The 23,566-nt window shown below is 44.1% G+C and overlaps 1 protein-coding gene across 1 annotated transcript in view; it reads left to right on the forward strand.

Moving 5' to 3' along the window:
* AOAH (acyloxyacyl hydrolase (neutrophil)) overlaps positions 1-23,566 on the forward strand; it is an 80,767-nt gene that overhangs the window by 45,061 nt on the left and 12,140 nt on the right. The window contains exons 13-19 of the mRNA XM_010582585.1: positions 3,619-3,710; positions 6,080-6,162; positions 12,739-12,775; positions 13,750-13,824; positions 20,024-20,196; positions 23,039-23,097; positions 23,178-23,237. Of these exons, the coding sequence (XP_010580887.1) occupies positions 3,619-3,710; positions 6,080-6,162; positions 12,739-12,775; positions 13,750-13,824; positions 20,024-20,196; positions 23,039-23,097; positions 23,178-23,237 (579 nt within the window). The remainder of the gene's footprint in view (positions 1-3,618; positions 3,711-6,079; positions 6,163-12,738; positions 12,776-13,749; positions 13,825-20,023; positions 20,197-23,038; positions 23,098-23,177; positions 23,238-23,566) is intronic.

Here is a 23,566-nt window from a genome sequence, read left to right on the forward strand (position 1 = left end):
TAATGCGGTAGACATGCACTTTATGAGGTTTAGTAAAGCAGAAGAAATACTGTGGGGTTTTTTTTGAGGTGGATGGGTTTTTGCGGAAAGCTAATGTTGAAAACACTGGTGTGTCTAGTGATGGATATTGTGCTCCTGCTGCTCTGTCCATCTGCTTACAATTGACTTCCAAATAGCTACTAAATGCAGCATTTTTCTGTTATATGTCTGGAATAGAAGCTTACTTTTAAATCTCATTTTAGAGACAATTTTATCTTGAGATAAGAGCACTGTATTTATAAATGTGCTAGAAATTATACCCTATCTAGGAAGATGCGTTTTAAAACTCTTGGATCTCTATTTCATGCTGAATAAAGAGAAAAATTAATCCCACATCTATCTGTAATCCAGCAAATATCTATTCGCCCAGAAACTCAAAGGATTCTCAGGTTTCATTAAACTGTTTCATGCTATATATTTCCTGTTAAAATAATTCAGCATTTCTTTAAATGAGGGTTCAGGATGTCCTGAACACTTATCCCACTGACTTCTTTTTTTGCACCACTAGAAAAAACAGAACTTTGATCTGTGAACATCGTATTAAAAACATTCCCTAGCTTCCCTCTAAATCCAGTGAATTGCAGGCAAGTTTCTCCCAGCTAGTATTGTGATGACTAAGATGCTGCATTTTGGGGGAAATAAGGTAGTAATTTTGCTAATTTCAAACCTATGATGTCCCTTGCAGCTTTACAGAGTAGAAATGCCATACATTCTTTTTAAAAAGATAGGCTGTGCTTTTCTCAAGAGCTCTAAGGCTTGCTTATCTGTATACTTAGAATAAGAAAGTTGTCTGTGGTACTTGATGCTATCACAAGGATTTGAACAGCATTAAAGTCAGTATAAAACCAAATACCCAATTCCCCTTCAAATTAAGGGATACTTCAGTGCTTTCAGGATTTCTGGGGCTGGCATTTCTAAAGGCTTGTATGAGTATTAAGTTTCCAATGCCCTGTTGTGTTCTGATTTTGAAAATCTCTTGCCATAGCAACCCTGAACTTTCTTCCATTTAAGCGCAGCTTGGCATGTGTTCATTTAGCATCAGCCATGGCTTTGGCTGCCCCATATTTCAAGGTAGAACACATCTAGGAGGTGAGTGCGTTCCTTCAAATTGGGACCCATCTAGAGCATTTGAGGCTAAAATATGGCATTTGAAGCTAGGCTGGAATAATTTTCTAATCATTCGTTGCTAAAATCTGGCACATAGGCTGAAACACAGTTTCTCAGCCACAATAGTCTAGAGAATGGTATTTAAACAAGGATGTGCTCAGAAAAAAGTCAACATAGATCCACCTCTAGAGTGGGACACATTTGCATCTGAGACTAAGTGAAATGCAGTCTGTTAGACCATGCTTTCCAAACTACATCGCTGCAGAGTTCAAGATCTAGCATTCTTCAGACATTTCCATTAACTACTCATCTTCACCCTTTGGTCCTGAAATATCTTCAAAAGTCTGGCTTTAAGTGGTTTGCTGGAACAGTGTCAATGCTAAACGTCTATACAGTTTTCAAATGCAACTATAATTCTGGGCTCAGATGTTCCTTTCCAACCCAATTTGCAACTCAATTAGGTTCTGGCTAATTCATATTTAAGCTAAGTTTCCAGGGTGGGGGGTGGGGACCGGAAACCAGTTAAAAATTGTTGGGACTTGTCCAATGAAAATAATGTTTTGGAATGCCAGCAGGAAATAATGAGAGAATTGGTCAGAGAAGGATTTGGTTTTAAAATATTTAATCATTTTTGGCTCTTTTTATACTCTTATATGCTGTGACTTGTAAGAGATCATATCTATAGTTTGCTCTATGCTAAGTGACTATTTCAATATTTCTGTCACCTTTAATGCAAAGCTACGAGGAGGCAAGTATAGCAAATGGCCAAGCCATACTGTACCCCTCCACCTCTGCTCATAGCTGTGCCCTTGGATTAAGCACTTGTTTGCACACAACACTATCAGATTTGAAGAAGGCAGATTTGGAAGTTCCCTCTAGTCTTAAAAAATTATTTGTATATGCATAATATGTATATACAGATACACACAAGGACATATGTATGTATGTAAGAGAGAGAGAGAACCAACTGAAAGATAATTAAGCCAGACCCATTTTCACTTTGGTAACTAATGCAGATCTACTGTAAGTAGGTCAAATATGCTGTTACATGCTTTAAACTGGCATCTGCTGTGCATTAGGATGCTCAGAGCTTGGCTTCAGGATTTCCACCCCACCCCCAACCCCCCTTTTCTTGCCTCTCCTCCACTTTCCCTGCGTCTCTCCCCATTGTCTTCCAGTCAAAACCCGTAGGCATATAGAATCATAGAATGGTTTGGGTTGGAAGGGACCTTAAAGATCATCTAGTTCCAATCCCCCTGCCATGGGCAGGGACACCTTCCACTAGACCAGGTTGCTCAAAGCCCCATCCAACCTGGCCTTGAGCTCCCATTCACCTAAACGATAATTTTCTGGGAATGAGGACTTGATGGGGACTGCAAGATTTAGCTCTTCTGTGGCTCCTCAGTTACCTCTGATCTTCCTGGCAAAAGAATTACCCACCTGCTTGCTGCTTATAGCAGTAAGGGTTTAAGGAAACCCCACAACTGCTTGAAAAGAAAATGAAGTTTGTAAATTACATGGATTAAACCAGCCTGTAACTTCCTGATCTTATGTTTTGACCTTCTTTTGGTTATTGCCTTTTTCATCAGCAGTTTTTCAGTATGCGCCAACTGGATTTATGCATTTGTCTTTGCGACTGTACCCCAGACTAGGAAAAGCTGAAAATTTACTCCATGTTCTCATCCTTCTGGGATGGTGCAATTTCTCAAGGCCATTTTTCTCACCTTTTATGATTTTTGACACATTCAGAAATCAAAGTGGAAACAAACAGGGCACTGTGTTTAGAATGTGCAACACGGCTTGCATCTGCATAGAGGCTTTCGCAGAGGCAGTCACTTAAAAAAAGCAATAGGGACTAATACTAGCAAAAGCAGAGAAGGGTAAAGCTTGCATCTGTTTGTGTGGGAAGGTTATGTCAGACCATGTGTTTTATTCCCTGGTCCTTGCCATGCTCAGGGGCCTTTCAGACTCTGTCGCTTCAGTGCCGTCCCTGAAATTTGCAGTGAGGACCAGGCAGAGGTTTTTAGGGGGTTGGATGCTCACCATTCATCCTGATGGAGAGGGCAAGGGAGCTTCAGGTGAATTTGACATTATCCCTCTGCCATATATGCTGGGGACATCATGCTGTCATCTCTTCCTGTGCCCAAGGAGACCCACCTTTGGACAGGAGGGATGCCGCAGCAAACAGCTGCCACCTTGGTTGTCTGCACCTGCAGTACGTGCTCCAGAATTAAAGGGTGCCAGGAGATGCAATTCAGATATCTCTTCTGCTTTTCCTTCCTCCATCTCTTGATATGCCCATCTTACAAAAGTCAGCTTTTGAAGTGTATGCATAAATAATTACCGCTACAGCTATAGTTACAACTGCTGCTCTCTGGCTAATGCTGCAGCTAAGAAGTGCTCCAGTTTGCTGAAATGATTTTTTTGTCTGTGAGGGTGAAAAGTGTGTTGATTTAAAAATTTCTCTTTCAGAAATCGTTTGCTAATCTCCCAATGGCTTTCACCGACGAGCTTGACTGGCCCCAGTTCTCAGAGATCACTGGATTTCTGAACTCCACCATTGGGTAAGCCAACAGGCGGGGTGGCCAAGTCGTAGCAAGTCTCAAGGTCCCTCAAAGCACATCAAGAAAAAAAAAAAACAAACAGTGCTTGAAAGGAAAGATAAAAATGCTAGTCAGCTCTGCTTCTGCTCTTTCTAAAATCAAGATCATCACTGGATCTAGGGATTTTTAAAACTCTTTTAAATATATAGACAATGCACAGTGCTCTAGCCCAGTCTTCCTGAAATTCAGGGTAAGTTTTAGAGCTGGTCAAATTGTAATTTAGAAGGAGAAAAAAAAAAAAAGAAATAAAAACCAAACTCACTTTTTTCAAAATTCTGGGGCAGGGAGAAGGGGGGCATTGCTGAAACTAACAAAAGTCAGCATTTTCCTTTTCTTAGGGGTTTTTTTTTCCTCTTTCCCTCTTCCTCCTGTTTCCTTTTTGCTGCTGAAACAATGGAATGAATAGTAACCCCAGGGTTATTTCATAGTGTTCCCTTTTTTGGGGCAATCTTTCCTTCCCCCCTCCTCCCCCCCCATTTAGAGGGAAGTAGCAAAAGAATTTGGAAGTGCCTGTGACCTAATTTGCTGTGTTACATTGGCTCATGTGGATGGGGAAGGATGCAGGGAGAGATAGAAAAAAAGAAGGCACTGCCAGAAGAGAAGGAAAATAAGTCCAAACACAAGAAAACACCTTGAAATGCCTGCAGTTTTAACCATGAAGTTAAAAAAAAATATTCATAATTTTGTTAATCATCTTTCTGGCCAGCATTAAGAGGTCCTTGACTCCTGCCAGAACTGAAGGATACAATCATCAACAGTGCCTGGTCTGGCCTGAGTTTCAGATAATTTTTATTTTATATGTCTAAGATAGGTCATGAATACAGTGAAATGTCAAACCAAGCATGAGTCAAGCCTAAAGAGGCTTTCTACCAACAGAATTAAAAAGTTGGAAGAATATATTATTTTCCAGGAAAAAATATCTGTTGCACCATACACTTGTACTTTTTGCTTCCTTTTTTCTCCCTGTGTGAAAACCAGGCTCCCAGCCTCAGCTACATTCACACAGTATATGCTTGAAGGTGGTATACTAGTTGACAAGCCAAAAGAGAACATCTATGCAATCTCTTCTTTAAGAGTCAGCAGCAAAACTGACCTTTGAAAATCTATTACAATGTTCAGCTACTCAATACACAGTATTTAACTGGCTCTGAAGAATCTGAAGTTCACAGGTGATCAGAGCTTAGTATCGACCCAGAAGTTGTCAGTCATAGGCCTTGGTTCAGTGTTCAGTTTTTAATCTCTTTTTTAATCTCTTCCCCATCTGGAAAAAAAAAAAAAAAAAAAAAAAAAGACTGTTTGGGACTTTAAGGCATTTTTAAGTAGCTCAAAATCGCACACCACAATGACTAAGTGTGGTGGAGACTGGCTGGCACTGTGCAGTGGGAGGCTCCCATCTACTCCAAGCCCATCTTTCCCACCCCTGATCAGTGAACAGGAACACCACTTTTTAACTAATATTCTCTGACCGAGAAGGTCTGTTTGCTTTTCCTTGTCTGCCCGCCTACTATGCTGAAAACCAAAGAGCTCAGGCGTTTCTTGTGTAGCCCAATACATAGTGACTAGTTGATGTTATCATGTGTTTCTGTGTTGTAGGTAGTTACTTTTTATTGCTGGTTTCAAAACTTATCATTGTCTTCTGTTTCTCTGCATTCATCCAGGTTTGCTGTTCTTAAGCCATGGTATTTAAGTTATCTGATTCCTTTGGTGTCTAAGTTCAAACACAAAATCAGCAGCCCCAGTGGAGATGACCATGTGCTCATGGCTGGGAGCATGGTCTTCTCATCGGCTTCCCTTTGGGCTGTTATCCTTCTCATTTGCATTTTCATTTTTCTCAACAGTGCAAAGTAAAGGAGAGAACTAGTCAGAATCAAGTATAACCTGTTTTCAGATCAATCTGTCCAAGATTTATGGCATGGGGAAATGAATGCCCTGCCAACAATTCTTTTCTTTTATTTATGGTTCCATAACAACCAATTGAAAAGTCAATTAGTGAGCAATCAACAGGATTGTTTTGATAAATGATGTATAACAAAAAGGTTTTTAAACACCTTATCTGAAAGACCAGGATAAAAGCATCCTGGGTGGAACAATTCTAAAGAAACTCTCCATCAATTTGTAGTTTCTGAGAGGATATCTTGGCTTCCACTTTAGGCCACCCTGTCCAAGATGAAAAAGATTTATGACCACAAAAAAGAGAGATGGTGAAATTGAAGTATATACATATCTGGGGCACAGAGTTTTCAGAGACAAGAACATAATTTTTAGTATCAGCTGTGTTTTCATCAGTATCATATGAGTTTAGCAGCTTGCATTTTCTCAATTTATTTCAGAGGCTGGACAGACTCTCTGTATCTACGTTTACGCAGGAGAAATCGCTGTAATCACAGAGACTTACAGAACATATCCCAAAATGGTATGTTAAGATTTTTCACTTTTTTTTTTTAACCTTACTAGTCTGATACTTGATGCTGCATTAACAAACATCTTTCAGAAACAAAGAGAAACCCCTTCCTAATCGCATGCATTTCTTATGGAAAAAATAAAGAACAGCACTTATTTAACTCAGCATCTTTTCTTCTGGCTCTGAGTAGGGAGGTGTGTGGCTTGATCACTTTTATCCACACACTGACTAAGAGTTTCCACTGGGCTAAAAACCAGTGTACCCCACTGTGGCCCTATGGAGGGGGGGCTTTTTTGGGGCCATGGCCAAAAGGGGGGATTTAGAAGGATGTCACTAGTAGTGATGGAGCTAAAAGGTCTGCCCTCCATCTCCTCCAGAGGCTGTGGCGTGGTCCCGGCTTGCTTGCACCCCCTGCTCTGCACTCCCACAGGGGATGCCGGGAGGGCCCTACACTGCACCCCACAGTAGCATGGGGGACTCACAGGGCTGCCACACCAGCAGGCAGAGTGGGCACAAAACAGTCATCAGTCTCATAGCAATGATGTCCATGATGTTGTGTGACATCCTTTGGAGTGGGAGACCAGCAAACAGAAGTCCTCTTGCAAAAACGGGGAGGTCAGTGGTGCAGGCATCTTAATGTACTCTTAGAACAGATTTTAAAGCAGTAATCAAGGACACGCAGGTAAACCAAAACTGGGACAAAACTTAACACTGTTAAGTTTTAATCAATTAATTTTGTGAGGCTGGCTTAACATCTTCTTTCTATGAAATAGCATCCTGTGTTGCCAAGGGTATATGCACCAGACCTAATCTACTTAGAATTAAGGAAAGTGTCTTGCATGGTACCTCACAGGAAATGTTTGTGTACAGTGAAGAAGAACGTTAATACAGGAAATAAGAGGTGGGTAGAGAACCAGCTAAGCAAGGAAAAGCAGTGGGTTTGAGAGAGGAGCCGTGTCCCTCACGCATCTCTCCTGAGGCTAACGCTGCTTAACGTTTGGAGTGGTGACCTTAGAGCAAAGCCCAAGGCGTGCGCTTGATGGCATCTGTGAATGATGCAAAACTGCAAGTATTAACCATCCTGGAGTGGGCCACATCCTCACACAGGAATAATTTAGATGAGCTTGGGAACAGCAGCGACAGCGATTGCAACAAATACAATTGTACAAGACATGCATGTCAGAGCTAATGATGAGACTCTTGTCTGTAAACTAGTGGCTCATCAGCCAGAGGTGGTGGAGGGAAAGTGGTGTTGGGGTGCAAAGGGGAATTTCAAGGAACAGCCAGGAGTGAAGAATAGAGCTGGAAAGAGACTAAGGAGATTGCAAGATGTGTCACACACAGCATTTTCTCTAGAGGCAGGGAGACAGTCCTTCCTCCTATAAGCCACTCATAATACCTCAGAATTTGGTCCCCTTTGCCTAGGGAGGACCGACTTTGGTGGGAATAGACACAGAGAAGGGCTTTGGGGAAGATTAGGGCAATGGAGACTTCTGAAGGAATGTTAAGGCACCTTGGCAACTGAGCAAAGCAAAAATTAAAAGTGATTACCGTTTTGAATCCTCTTGAAGCATAAACACCACAAAGTGGGAAGAATGGTTTAAATTGAAGGATAGTTCTGGTACAAGAACATGGGTTTTCATTAATCCTACCTCTGTTTGGAGGGGAAATTTAAAAAAAAGGTTACTATCAAGGAGTGAAAACCTAGAATAGCTCTCAAAATGGAGGAATGGGGGACAAAAAAGAAATCCTGAGTTGTTTGAAGACAGAGTTTTATTAAATTTGTCAAAGGCTTGTGTGAAGGGATAACAGTAATCTCCCTTAGAAATTAGGGTTTATGATGTTAGCTTTTGTGTGTTGGATTAGGTGATGTCCCCAACAGCAGGTTTAAAAGATACTTGATTATTCTGTGATTATCACATTGTGTTTCTATTGTATTTAATTAATTTTCGTGCTTCAGAAAACTGGCTGCAGAAGCTTGGAAAAAGTTATTCTCCTCGGGTAGATAATTTCGCTTTATGGGATGCTCTTCCTCTCCAACAGATATGTCGGCTGGAAGTGAGGAGCACTGCTGCCCCTAGTGCTACTTAGAAACTTGTTAAATGCTTGGGATTTCCTGCAAGATTTAGGATCAGAAAGGCTCTGCCCCAGCCCTCCAACTCCGACAGACAGAGATCTTACCAGGCAGAAGAGGTTGCACACACTGGTAGCGTGATGCAAGGATCACTTCCAGGCTCAGGTGGGCATTTTTGCCTAAAAAGTTGCCTCCTGGTGCCAGCACCAATGCCACTGACAATGCCTCTTATACACCCTCCTCTTTGCTGTGGCACACATGGTGCTCCTGAGTCTTCAGGTCTTCTGCACAAGTGTTTTACAATGTGTTTGGTGTCATGGGTTGGGCACTTCTGACTTTCTCATCTGTAAGTCGCAGGGCACTAGAGTTGGTGTCTCGCATTATTGTAGTCCTCCAGATGTGCTTTCTGGTGAGAGAATAAAAAAATGGACAAACCAAATGGTCAATGGATGACTAGGTGTCAATCATTCTTCACTTTTATATCCAGTTCATGTCAGTACCTGATACCCTATTACCTTGTTCTGCTCTCTTTATGTTAATGGGGGTTGTACTTTCTGCTCTTCCTTTTTCCCAATTTCCTCATAGATTTAAAAAAATTTTAAAAAATCTCTTGCTGGGTGCATCATTACTTTTTGTCTTCACTTCACATGTCTCCTTTCCACTTACACTACAGACACCTGCAGGGTATAAAAGGAGGTGAGCGTGTGTCAGGGCAAAAGACTCTGAAGAAAATTGAGAAAGGAATTTTAAAAAGGGAAAAATTACAAGTGATAGAAAAATCCCAGGATATCTTCCCTCAGTATCTTCTCTTAATCATTGCACTGACACCGCATTGTAAAGGTTCGCTTTTATTGCCTCATTTGGCATAATAGTTTCCCCGAATGGGAGGATTTAAATGGCCACTCTCAGTGTCACTAAAGCAAAAAGCTGGCCGCCAACCTGCCCTAGCCCCACCTGGGACAACTTAACCTTCCTCTGAAAATGATGCTTCACAGCCCTACATATAGCAATGAGAGGATGAGACACTAGAGATGTGGTTCTGATGGAGGAGGTGTGCAGCCGAGACCCAGAGCCCAGGTATGGCAAGCCAAGGCGGGGACCAAGAGCAATGCTTGTCTCCACCCACCCTACAGAAGCACCAGTGCTGTGTCATTGCTCAGCATGGAGGGACTTTCCCCCATTGCCCTTCTCTGGACATGCATCTTCACCCTGGAGGAAGGCTTCTCCTACCTCCATACTAGTGGGATTTCTGCCTTCCCTTTCTTAAAATAATCCCATTATCCCTTGTTGGTGATGGAACCTCCTCGGCAGCTGGCTGTAGGGTAGGGTGCTCAGCCAGGTCCAGGGAGGGTCTCAGCAGTCTGTGTATGTTACCCATGAACATATTCACATCAGACTTGCTGACGTTCATTTTGGGTGATCAGCTTTGTTCACCAGGCACCCCACAAGACACTTGGTATATGAGATATACATTAATAATTCGTAACAAATCTGTTCTGTGCCACTGTTACTGCTTTCAGCTGGTGGCTGCACAACAAGCAGCTCACAGTCCTAACCAATGTTTTCCATCAAAGGGGCTTGCTGAACAGTTTTCTACATATAATTTTTACTGGTTTATTGTTTTAATATGGTTTTGGTGTCTTGCCTTCCAGCAGCTTTGCACAGATTTGTAGGCCATGTGCTATTTCTGGTTTTTGACTGCTGAGCAGGATCCTCAGGTGTGAGGGCTGGGCATGAATGCTCTGGTGTGGAGTCAGAAAGTTCTTCTAAACATTCTCCAGCACTTGTTGAATATCCCTTGTTTTGATAGAAGCATCCTGATAGTAAAATCAGTTGCTAACATATTCCAAAAAATCGTTAGATAAATACAGGGAAAGTGAATACCCTCAGAATTTCTAAATAATTGCAGAACAATCTTGTGATTGTCATCCATGTTTTGCATGAGATACTTGGATAATATATGCTATTTCAAAACATGGGTATTGTATATTCCTTTGCCATTTGTAGTCTGATCTGTCTCTTTGGGATTCTTGCCTTTGACCAGAAAAATTAGGCCTTGTTAACACATGCTCTGGCTCACTGAGCCATCAAGCAGCAGATATCTCACATTGGCTTCAAAACCAGTTAAGAAATAATAATTTTTATCTTTTTTCTTAATTTGTCTTGGAAATTCTAGTCCACCTGGAGTTCATTTGGGGAAACCCAGCAACTTCTTGCTTCGCACCTTTACATTTCCATTGCTTTTACAGCATAAGGGAGCAAAAGATTGGAAGTCAATAAGCCATTCTTGTTCACACAGCTCTTTTGGTGCTATCTGGACCCAGACTCTTTCAGTGCATGTTAGTGCTGCTCCTTGTCACCCACAAGGTCTAAGAGCAAGAAAATCAAGAAGTGCAGCTCAAGTATTCCAAGGTTTATGAAATTTGGGGTTGCTCACAAGCAGAAGTGAACCCAACCCTGACTCCTCAACAAAAACTAAAAAACCCCACCAGTCTGAAAACCGAGAGGGGGACAGGGGAGATCCAGAAATAGCTGCCAGGACATTCAACAGTGTAAGGGTAACTGTTCTGCTTCATCTCTTTTTCTCTTGAATGTTTTCATCACAGACTGCATCCCTGTATCACAAAAAAACTTCCTTGAAGACTCAATTTACCCATGAAAACAGTTCTCTAAAAGAGCCCTTTATTTTCTTGATGTTTTTACTTGAGTTGTAACTCTGCTAATGCTTACGCTTGTGGAGGTAATACATACCCACGAACAGCTTCTTACTTTTTTGTGAATACGTTTTTAATTTCTAGAGATCCCAATAGTTTATATGTGCTGGAACTGCAGTCCCAGTCAGGGGAGCCACGCGGCAGAATGGCTTGACAGAGGGATGTTGAACTCTAGCTGAAAGAAGGGCTATTAAACAGGAAAAAAAAGCAACTGGTGGTAGTTATGTTGCAAGCTGTATTTTCTAAGGATTTTGTGGGGCTCTTATTCTGCTGAAAAGAGCTTCTCGACAGAAGGGCTGGATTTTGAATGGACCAGCAACCCTCAGGAGAGAAGCAGCAGACAAATATATTCATTTTTAGCTTGGAAGAACTGGATTATTTAAAACATAAAGGATTCCTTGATATATGTGGTTGGCATCACTGTGAGTGATAATAACAAAGGCACCACTATTAAAATGCAAAGTGTATTACTGCTACCTTAGGGGTTTATCTCTTAGATCTTTCCCCTATACCAATCCAGCAGGGACTTAATGATGTTCTGTCCACAAGTTTCCCCCCAAGAGCTGCAGGGAGGACAGGATTTGCTCCTCAAAGCAAGCTTCAGAGGCATAGTGCAGAAAAGAGAAGAGAGAGAGACCAGGGAAGAGCTGAGCAAAGAATAGAGGGAGTGTAATACAAGAGAAGAGAGTGAAAATACTGCAAAATAGAAGCAAGTACAACCTGTAGGACCTGCTTCTCTGAAGTTTATGGTTTTGTACGTTGCTGTGAGATTAGCTTCTTGCAATCACAGTCCTAGTCTAATCTTGAACAAAGCATAAAGCCTTTTTTGGCTCCTTGTTTGCTATCACTCTTGCATTGCAGGTGATGGAGCTTGATTTGTGCACTGTGGATAGCTGGGATGTATATGCATAGCCTTTAAAGACTCACTAGTAAGTTTTATGCATAAAAGCTTTCCTAATTGGGAATGCTTTTCTCATTCAAGACATAAATGAAAGATTGTAGACGCTCACAGATGCTTAGGTGTAGCTAGCTCTTTTCCTGGAGGAGGACAGATTTGTGTCTAAGCATTTGGGTGAATTGCCATTGAAATGCAGAGCTTCTTGGGAGGGGTGCAGCTGGCCTAATACTATTTTTCCTAAGTCTGCCACTTGTGGGGAAAGCAATGCAGACACCCAAACGTTGGTGTCTAGTGCTATTTAAGATGCTTTACAGTATCTTTCCCACCTCCAGCTGCCTCTCCAGAAGTGCACAATCTCTCAGGCATCCTGTGTTGTATCTGCCAGCCCTGCTGCAGGTGTCTTGGATACTCTGGGATGTCAAAAATGGCACTTGGTGCCTATGTTTAGGACCTGAATCAGTCCCAGTGTGGTATAGCTGTGAGACACTTACTCTCTCAGAAGAGTGAGAACAGTTCCCTCTGCAATTTATAGGGAAAGTTAAAAGTAGATTGACTGTTGACAAGTCAGGTTGGCTGGTTTACAAGAGACTACTATGTTCAACAGATGGGAAGAAGCTGCCAGATCTGGATTAAAAGCCAGATCCAAACAACCCAGCACTTAAAAGTGTTTGATTTTCTACAGTCTGAAGGTGGGACTCAGGTAAGAGGCAGCAGGTTCCCTGGTTATAGCTTTACTTCTTAATGCTGGCGCCCAAAACGGTTACAGAGATGACTTGTTCCATTTTATTTTTAATGCTTCTACATTCTTGGAAATATGCAATGAAGCTGGGGTTTGCACTTCATTTTGTTTGTCACTATAATGATGTTGTACTATTTCTCTTATTCCCACTACGTGTGATCAGGTGGTTCTTCAGGAAACCTCCTCTATTTAATAAAAAGGTGAGTGTTTAATGGGATTCAAATGCTGAGTGGGGGTACAGCAGCATTGCTGGAGTCCTACTTCTTCAAAAGAAACAAGCAAAGCACTGTAAGGAACATATTATCCACAAGTGTCCTAAAAAGCACAGCTTCCCTTGGCCGCTGTGCTCTGAAGTACTGGCTGTTTCTTCTTTTTAAAGTGTTGATATCACCATCTCCAGGGCCTTGATCTTGGGCCAGTTAAGCCAACAGACCATTTCCAGTCATTTTAGGGAGGAGACTAAGCCTTCCTCTAAATCTGTGCTTTGGGTCCCCCTAGCTGCATTACTCCTGATTGGTAGCAATGTAGCTAGTTTGGATGGATATGATTGAGTAGCTACTGGATAGTGAGCGGCAGCAAGTCTCCTTTTCAGATGAATTTGGGTGGACTGTGGGGCAGTTGGGTTTGATTTAGTTTGCTTGATGCTGATATAGTTCACATCCTAAGGGATTTATTGTTCTCTCCTCCAGAAAAAGTAGTAATGAATCCTTGCCCTCTAGCAGTGTACTTCAAACCACACCCTGAGCTGACCTTGAGCCCAATCCTACACATACATAAACTTAGTTGTCAGCCAAACATAGTCTTCCTCTCCCATCTCTGATGATTAAAAACTTTCCATCTTATGTCTTTGCCCCAAAATGAAGCTACTTGATTTCGCTTCTGAATAATACAAAGAAGATAGAAAGCCAGCAGGAAAACCAGTGAAAAAGACAAGTTCACAAGGGGCAAAAGGGAGAAGTGAAAACACCTATATTTAAGAAACTTTGCTAAAATATAAAAACATAGTGTAAAAAAAACCCCAAATTCCCTCTCCCAAACATAGAAGCATAGTCATATAAGCATTGGCCAAATCTAAACAGGCTACTTCCAAATGTGATCTCATACAAGCACGGTGTGTGGTTCAGACACTGAGAACGTATTTCCCCACTAATACAGCTGTGTATTTATCTTTTAGCTTGGCCAGAAGCCAGCTGTTGGACAATCCAGCCATAGTTATCTATGCTACGATTGGGAATGATGTCTGCAATGGGTAAGGTGTAAACCAAGTTAACATTTGTAGTATCATAAACTTGACTTCTTTAGAGTACTGCTGGCTGCTTGGGCATTCAAGTCTCATTGCTTTGCACTTCCCCGTGATAGCATTTTTCTTTGCTATTGGTCTGTGCTTTATTCTTATTTTTCTGCTGAAAATACTGGTTGTTGCCTTACCTGTATTTGTCTTAACCACCTACCAGTCCTCATTTGGAGCTTGTCTTTCTTTCTTTCTTTTACAAGCCAGTAATAAAGTGACCAATGGCATGTCTGAAGTTGAATATTTCTAGCTTAGCAGATGAAATGAAGTATAACAACAACAGGAGTGGAAAAAAAAAGAGTTTAAAAGCATGTATATCTGTCCTACCCAGTGTGTCACCTCCTGTCAGGAGGTAGAGCATGGCTGGTTTACCTTTTCTGAAGAATGACAACATAGTCCCCTCCCTGTTGAGGTCTATTTTCACCCTGCCTCTGCTGCACACTGCCTGCAGTCTTTGCTGTGCTCTCCTGACGAGGTGTTTTGTCTTTCTGGCTTTATTCGCGTCATAAGCTCAGCAGGAGAATGAACCAAAGCTTTCAAAACTAATAGTTCTGGCACTTTCCATTAGCAATGCTCACAAGGATGCCAAGAGGTCACTAGTTGGATGCTTCCCTTTCTCCCGGTAGCGGGAAAGCGGGAAACACCTTGCAACCAGGCCAATGCACAGCACATCCATACTGCAGTTTTGGTTTTGCAGGTGGTCCAAGTGCTGTTGTCAGTGTGTCATTATTTTCACCATGATGAATCTTCAGGTTTTCTTTCAAGCAGAAGAAGTAAATCTGACTGATGCGGAGACTTTCAAAACACTCATTTTAATAAATGACGCACACTCAGCAAAGGCCCTTTCCAAAGCTTTTGAAAAGTCTCACCTGCAGGTTGTATAATGAAGTTGGAGCTATGATGCAGGCTGTCAGACTTTGCCATTAAAATATCCTGGCTTTGCTCTCCTAAAACTTTGCCTAACAGCAAGTGTTGGGGTTCAAACTTTGCACGTCAAGTGTTGTGCTCCAGCACCTGGGACCCCTCAGCCAGGGCAGAAGTGGGACCACAGGGGCCACCTTTTAGGTCCTTCCCTGGCACCACCATCTCCCTGGCTGCATGCGAGCAGCACACAGAAACAGCCTTCCATGAAATGCTCACCCTTGGCATCTTCTTCTGGTGCTCATGCTCTCTCTGTGCCTCTGCCCAGAACTGCCAAACCTGCCCTCAGCACCACCCTCCTGTTACGGGAAGGACACACAAACCCTCAAAAGTAACGCCATCAACCTTCGACTGAGTGGGAAAAACAGTCATGGACCTCCTGCAGCTTGCTGACAAGACTGTCCTGGGCATCTGTTTATTGAGAAGTTTATGGAGGTATCATTACAACCACCCCAAGGATGATGAGCCCCCCCCAACCCAAACAGTGCCTTTGCTGAAGTCTGTGACTCCTGCTGGAGAGACTTTTGAGGTGTCTTCTCCTAGGCTTGGCCCAGGCTCTGTTGTGTACATATTTCCATTCTGCTGTTTTACTAGCTTTGCTAAAAGCACCTCTTTGTTCTTTGTTTTATTCCTCATTCTGCAGGTTAGTCCTTTCACGTTCCCTGTCTCTAACGCTGCTTTCTATTCTTGCCTGAAGCAAAAAGAAGTTTTCCACAAATTTAAACCATTTTGGCCTTGCCTCGCCCATTTGTATGTTCGAAAACAGTATTCATTACTTGAAACTCTGCTGTCTTTTTATCCCAGCATCCATTACCTGGCAGAGACACTTTTGTCTGCTCAAATTCTCTCTACTGTCTGTTTCTTTCCAAAACATTTGCAGCATCAAAAGAGGCTATCAGGCTGTAGTGATCCCTGTGACTCCAGCAAGGAAAGACACTGCAGCTTCTGTAGCAACATGCTGTTTCCATGCTGTTTCCATCGAGTGGGATGTACAGTGGAGAGAGATTTTTTCAGCGTCCAGTCACTGTGTGTAGCTGCCCTGGTTCTGATGTACCCACAGAGGTTACAGAGGATGCAGAGCATCCAATGGGCTTGACTTCAAACCTAGGGCTTGACAAATAAAAACCTCTTCAAGGACAGCTTTAAACTGCAGTAATAGAGCCTTTCTGGTCTTATCCTGTATTTTACCTTCAGGAGAAAGCAGTGTGCTAAGCACACCGGAGACACAGCTCTTTTAGCCAAAGCGTTGTTAAAATGCTAGTATTTCATCCCATATGAAGAGCGGGGCAATGAGTAATGTGGATGTTTGCAGAGGAGAAAGATAACGGAATTGGCAGCCTGTGTTACCTGTTCCCAGTAGTCTCCACATTGTGGTGTCCAAAGAGGGGGGTTAGAAAAATAAAGACAGATGGCAACAGTATCTCTCAGCCCACTGAGGTGTAAGTGTGGGACACCATGTGCGACACACAGACCTGGAACAAAAAAAATTCAGACAAGAAAATAATGAGCACCAGCAGTCTCAAATGCTGTACAGTTTTTGCACGTATTAGTTGCGTTTGGGGTAAGGCACCATTTCTCCAGGCTCTCTTTCCCAGCTTTGCAGTTATGGCATCTGCAACAAACAGAAAGGTGACAGCAGCAAAGCAGGGTGAGCAGGAAGCCTCCAGGAAGGGAACTTGTACAAAGCAACACTGGCACCAGCGAGAGCATAATGTTCCCTTATTGTAAGGCTACCGTGACCAAAGTGCGGCTGCACCCCTTCAGCCCTAAAAATAGTATGTGAGCGTGCAACACCTCTAGTCCTCGTGTCCCAGGCATACGGCCCCTCTGCGATGAGCTGGAGATGAACTCCTGCACTGTGGATCCAGCTCTGCGTGTACGTGCACGTAGCATGTGTGAGTACGTGCATGTGGTGTGCTCGCTCACCAGCTGGGCCCATGTGCTAGTGGCCCAAACGCTGGGCATGTAACAGCATGTGGCTAGAAAGTAGGCGTATGGCTGAAACATTGGCTGGGGGGGTTATTTATTTGGATTGGGGTCACGGGGACAGGGGAATCACTGCCCTGCAGAATGTGGCAGGTCAGGCCCATGAAACTTGTGCAGAAGGAGGGTGAAGAGTTGTGTTTGGACTATGCCAGACCCTCTTATAAGGGACTGGAGGAGGTCTCTGTGGCAAAGGAGAGCTGCAAAAGCTTCACACAAATTACATGAGGCTGTCTGATCCCTCTGTGGTATATGCGTGCACAGCTGGGGTACCCATGCTGTTAGGACATCCAGCAGCTGTGTGCACATCCAAGGGTATTACTGTGTATTCATGTATTCTAGGGGAGCAGGGTGTGCTCCCCAAAATACCCAGATTCAAAGCAGCAAGAATCCTAACATTAATGTCCGCTTGCTATGCTCTGACATGATGAACCATGGCCAACATCAGCTTCCAGAGATCCCAGGTAGGCAGAGGCCATCCCTGGCTGCTGCCTCCCAGGGCGACCGTGTGAGGTCCCCGGTGCTCACCCAGACACCTTAAAGTTCTTATGGCAGAGCCCAAAACAAACATGCCTACAAGATGGCTTGCTTCTTGGTCGGTTTTAATTTCATAGCCTGGCTCAGAAAAGAAATGTGAAGAAATGCACTGAAATATCTGCATTACTTCAGCAGAGAATGACAAGAGAAAGTGGAGTTATGAATGTCATTAATTTCAGCTCACACTGATGTGTTTACTTGCAGGAGAGGCCTTACATCAGAGCAGTATTTTGAAATCAAGTGCTGCAACACCTGTAGGCAAAAATAAGTAATTTAAGGGCAAAACCACAGTCTTATCTTGAAAGTACCTTGCTTGGGTGGCTGTCACTCACAAGGATAAGCCTGAATCTTAATGCTGTTTTTCAGTTCTCCCTAACCAGAAAGTCTCGAATGCTTCAGCAGCACATACTGTATTAAGATAAATTTCTGGGCCCAGGGAACTCGTCTAATTATTTTGTGTGCAAAATGCAGCCCACTGAAGAATCCCACATTCTTGCCAGGAAACGCGGTTCTCCCACACGGGACTCAGCACCACCACCCACCCCACCGACCCCCACCTCCCCCGCCCAAGCACAAACATTCCTAATGCCTTGAGACAACCCTTTTGAAATCTCCTGCTTCTATGGTCACTGACAAGAAATCTTACCTGATTCTCCAGTAGCTCACTCAGCACTGCAAGCATCAAGTGTGTCCTTCTCTTACCGGTGGGAAGCCATGAAAGAGATTATAGGACATTCCCATGGATGGAGCCTCCTTACTGCTAAGCTGATTGCTTCCCTACAAGCCCACGAGGTGAAAATATGGTAACCGCTAAAACAATAAGGATGGACATTAGTGCAACCTCATGCACTACTTGGAAGGACATCCTCTGTCTTTCTTCTTGAGCAACGAGATCAGCTCCTCAGCGGGTGTTGCGGCTTTCTCTCTGAAAGCCTTGGTCCAGCTGAGCTGCACCACCAAGGCAGGACCAAAACTATCATGAGAGCTGCTTCCCAAGGTACATGGCCCATGCCATGCATGGCTGCACACATAGATGTGCTCCAAATCCTGGCTATGGTGCCCTTGCTGCTATTTCTGGGGGCTCTTTTAAGAGCTTATGTTGCAAACACATGGCTTTATTGTCTTTCATAATTCAAGAAAGGCAACTTATGGATTTACATGCTCTGCTCCGTGTGCCGCAAAGGGACCCAGATCACCCTGGAGCTGCCTGGGGTTTGTGGAAGATGCAATGGCATCCTTCTTTCCATCCCACTGACTGCTCTAAGAGACGGCAATGAGTCATCTCCAGACAACGAGAGGCTTCTACCCCAAGCTGACCCTCCTCTGCCTCCCAGGTGTTGCCAGAGCTAGGGTCTCCCCCTGTGCCAGAGACCTGCAGGTCCTTTCTTGCTGGGATGGGATGGACTCCTTGGGGCTGTGTTCACCCGCTTGCTCATAGTCCCTGTTACGGACACATGCACCATGAGAGCGTGGTGATAGCTCTCATGGGGAGAGCAAGTGAACACTTTTTCTCCAATAAAGTAGTTGTTTTAATAACATAATTAGAGCAGTGTTCTTTAGGCAGCCTGGAGTGGTTTTGCTTGTTTGTTTTTCTTATATAAGTTGAAATTTATTTCAACTTCAGGATTTTGGTTTTTCTGCCGCTGTGGCATTTACAGCTAAATGTAAGAGGCAAAGGATAAACCTGAGCCTGGGACTCTGGCTCAAAGATGTTCAGGCCTGCCAGTGAGCCACAAAATGTGGGTGTTCAGTCCATGCGGAACACTGACGCAGCTCCCATACCCTCATGAACGTTTCTGACGACTATTTTATCTTAAATATCTCCTCCCTTTGGCCTCCTCCCTCCAGTCTCCCACATTTGTCCAGACCCCTTGCTGGTCTCCTGCCCTCCTGCAGAGCTGTAGTAAGAGGCATAGGACATGTGAGAGATAAAGCTACCATAGGTATTTCTACCTGGCATAATCAAAGAGTGTGTTGAATGTAAGCTCCAGACAGCAAACCATGGGAAAGAAGCCCTCCTTCCACCCATCTGTAGGGCATCCCGCACCCTGAAGCCATGTGTGTGGAGCAGCACTGTTTCCCCTGGTTCAGAGCCGAATCACGGATGTTCTTAACCAGGTGCAGCAGCACCCTGCATCATGCTTAGCAATAAAAAGGGAGAGGAGGGGATTTTAGGAGGGCATTAGCCATCTTTTGCTCAGGCACTGGCTGCCTGGTTGGGCATCAGTCTACCCATGGGAAGTGATGAGTGATTGCCTTTGCATCACTTCTTTTGCTTGCTTTCTCTCTTCTCCTTTGCTTGTTGAACAATAACGTTTGGGTTTTTTTATCTTGACCCCCAAGTTTTCTTGCTTTTACTCTTTCTTTCCTCTTCCCTCCATCTCACTGGAGGTGGAGAGGAAGCGAGCAAGCGGCTGTGTGATGCTTAGCTGCCCACTGGGCTTAACCCACAGCAGGAAGCCACTCTATTAAAAAAGGATGCATCTGTCTGTTTTTAGTAGGGAAAAGGATTACACCAAAGGAGGTTTCTATATCGCTTCTGATTTTGGCAATAACAGTGAGAGACTAAAACACATCGCATCATTTTTATAAGGTTTTATTTAGCTAACTTAATGTGGAAGAGCAGCAAAGGAGAAAATGCCACTGTTTCAGGTGCCTTTTGGGGGGCACAGTATTACCTGACAGAAAGCTCTGTTGGCATCCTCTTCTTCTGCAGGAACCGTGACACGCTGGCTCACATGACTACACCCAAAGAAATGCTCTCCAACGTGATGCAAGCTCTGCGATATCTGGACTCCCGTCTTCCAAAGGGCAGCCATGTGATTTTAACAGGCCTGGTAGATGGCCGCTTTCTCTGGGATAACCTGCATGACAGATACCATCCTCTAGGTAAATATGAGATGTTGTGGGGTTCCTCCTGATTATCATCTGCTGCTCGTGTTGCCTTGTCTCCCTAAATAATTTATGAATCTATTGACAATTTCAAGCAAACCTGACAGAATGGAGAAGTGAGAAATATGAGACAGATACTGGCTGTGCAGTAGAAATAGGAGAGCCAGCTTACCATCCCCACTGCAGGACAGGGCAGTGAGAGGGCAGACCCCTATCCTGCCTGGTTCCCCCTCCAGCTCCACACCAGCTGGACCCACTCAGCTCCAAACCAGGCTCAACACATGCTGTGGATGTGGAAACAAGCTGTTTTGCCTCAGCATTGGCCCAAAATTGTGGCCAGCCTGCCTGTACTTCATCCTGGTTGTTGTTACAGGTGGAGCTGGATGTCTGGTGAACACCACTCACTGACTGGTGGATGTCTTGGTAAAACTGGATGTGGACCAGGACAGAAGATTAGGTCAGGGAGGTGTGAAACACTCGTTAGATATTAGAGATATAAATTTTCTGCCAGCGCTGGGTGCCTGCCACCTCTTATGCTACCTACAGGTGTGACAATTGAAACCTCACACCATCTGCAGGCATCTTTTGGGGCTTTTCCTCAGACTGCAGTTGCTGTAAGGTGCTTTGGGGCAGTGTTTTCAGAGATTTGGAGGCTGCCTTTGGGAGCCTGTCATCTCAGAGCGTGCATGAAACTGTATGTCTGACCATTAACAGACCACTTGCTCCTTGGCTTCATCCTGTGCCAAGCAGCAAGGAGGAACATCATCACAGGGGGCTGCATTCATATGCAATGACATGTGATGTCCATCCTTGGTTAGTCCGACAGCTGTGCCTGTGGGATCAGTGTGGAAACATTTCCCTGGGGATGTGGGAGGTTGTGGGGTGGGGAAGCTTGGAAGTTGGTTGCAGAACGCCTTCTCTACAAGTTCGTGCCACCCCACAGTGGATAAAGAAGGTGAAATACTTTATGCAGGTAGCAAAGAAAGTTTTTATACAAACAGCTAAAGTAAGTCCCTTGTACTCCAGTCAAGACTGTGTACAAGGAACCATCGTGGACATTCTGCTGCCAAATTTTAGACCAAAAGCATGCTCTTATTTGAATTTGGGTAAAAAGGAATCTCTTTTGCATCTGAGCAATGGAAAGTTCTTGTCATCGTAGTTCTCATCAGCAAAGAGAGAGAGAAGCTAAATCACATCATTTAAAAAGCAGATTACATCTTCAGATGGTTTTGGCAACCACTGGGTACTAGAGCTTTCAGCAGACTCTGTGCCGTGGTTTCCCCAAGGTTCCCCAGTCATGGCCAGTGGCCCCACAGCTTCTGCGTTATCTACTATGGGTTATTTTACCCCTCAGAAGTACTTGCCTTTTCTCAGGAAGTCTGAGGTCTCCATTTCTATTCCTGAGACCTTGTTACATTTTTCTCTAATAAGCATCATACTACTACCAATGAAAACAGAAAAAAGAAAAATACAAGAAAATTCTTGTCCCTTTCAGGGCAGGGGGAGCCTGTGATGATTATTTTTTAGTCATATAAACACATTTCATTCCTTGAGTGTATGTTTATCACAGGGACGGTTCCTCTACTGGATATCTAATTATCAGAGACAACATGTAGCATTTTTTGGCACAAGCCAAATCAGGAGTGATTAGCTATAGGACCAGCTGGAAATTTTTCAGAGGGGCTGATTTGCCTTGGAGGGACCCAATTAATCCTAAGCAACACATTTTGCAGCAAGAGATCACTTCTGGCAGATTCTCCGATGGGTTGCGAGCAGGTTTCCCCACTTGGCTGCCAGTCAGGTGCAACCAGATGTTGGTATGGCTTTCTGCCGAATACCTGGTCCCCCTGACAGCCCATTGCAGGACCCGATCTTTCAGGCTACATGGGTCTGGGACACCCCCAATATCCGGGAGTGACACTAGATCTTTGACCTCCCCATCTTTTGCTCCCCAGGCAGCTGGTACTGCTGCTGGGTGATGGGTAGCCATGAGGTAGGCCGGAATCACATCTATATGGGGGAGTTGCTGCAAAGCAACCTGAGGAACCCATTTCACTTGGGAAAGATCATACTTTGCAGTTCCCAAAACAACAACAAAAATTGCATATTTCAGTGCTGCAAAAAAACCCCAAAGCCTGACAGGATGATCAATGTGCTACCAACTCAGAGAACTGAGTGGCCATTTAACTTCCATCTTGGTTGTAGCTACCAAAGAAGCAAAAAGGTGGAGAAAATGGGTCATTTTCTTGGCAAGCCAGGCTATTGCTTACTGCAGTGAATTTTAGGGACTGTCAGCAGGGTGTTTGACTTGGTGCTTGAATTTGCTCACCCACACAAGCATACCTACTTTCCTCCATGACAGCAAAATTGTTCCTCCCTTTTAAGGCTAACCTCTCCGAGGTAAATGCGAAACTCAAGAGTATACACAGGCACCTTCAATCTTCCCTTCAGCTTTGCAACCCCTGCATTTGTTTGGAGGGTGAGAGACAAGTTAATGGATAAAATATCAGTCACGCACTTTGGAGATTGGCGCAGGCTGTGATGACTAACTCTGTGTGCAAGACGAATCACCCGTGAAAGGATGGAGAGGGATGCAGGAGAAGCAAATGCAGCTCTGCGTGCTGTGGGGACATGGGTGCCTTAACGGGAAGAATGCATCAGTGCCACCTCTGTCGCACCCTGGTTCTGGTGGTGGGAGGGTAACCTGGGCAGGGGGTGGTGGTGCTCCCAGGGTTCCTCTCCTCACTGAGGGGTCTAATGTGTGGGAACACACAGACCTGCAAAATGAAGTTACATTTGGCCATCAGGCACGTGAAGTTTCCCTCTCTGTGCTTTGCAGGGCAGCTGAACAGGGACATCACGTACAGTCAAATTTATTCTTTCCTCGACTGCCTCCAGGTAAGGTCTCTGGCTATAGCTTATGAGCCCCCCTTTCCTCTCAGCCCGCTGCTGAAGCTCCCCTCCCTGTGCCTGCCCAGGTGAGCCCCTGCAGCGGCTGGCTGACCCCCAACGAGACCCTCAGGAATTTGACCTCAGAGGTAAGTCTCAACAAGGCTGCGATGGGACCATTCTCTTGCACAGATGCTCTTCCAGTTTGTCCCTGTGTCTGAGGATATAAGCCTAATATCTCAAAGGCAAGACATCAGTACACTTTTTTCTTCCAAAAAGGCAGGGAGAAGATGGGGGAACATCCGCACCCATCCTTTCAAACACCTCTCAGGTTCTGGGAGGCAGCATGGTTAAGTTAAGGCATTTGTAAATGTGTTACTTTTCCAGCCTCTCAGCTGACCAAATTTATTCTGAAAGCATGCAATCTCCCCGAGACAAAACTGTTCAAGTTCATGTTCTTTGAGGAGAAAATGTACCT

The sequence above is a fragment of the Haliaeetus leucocephalus genome, unplaced genomic scaffold (genome assembly GCF_000737465.1).
Source record: "Haliaeetus leucocephalus isolate CR32 unplaced genomic scaffold, Haliaeetus_leucocephalus-4.0 Scaffold83, whole genome shotgun sequence".
NCBI classification, from domain to species: domain Eukaryota; kingdom Metazoa; phylum Chordata; class Aves; order Accipitriformes; family Accipitridae; genus Haliaeetus; species Haliaeetus leucocephalus.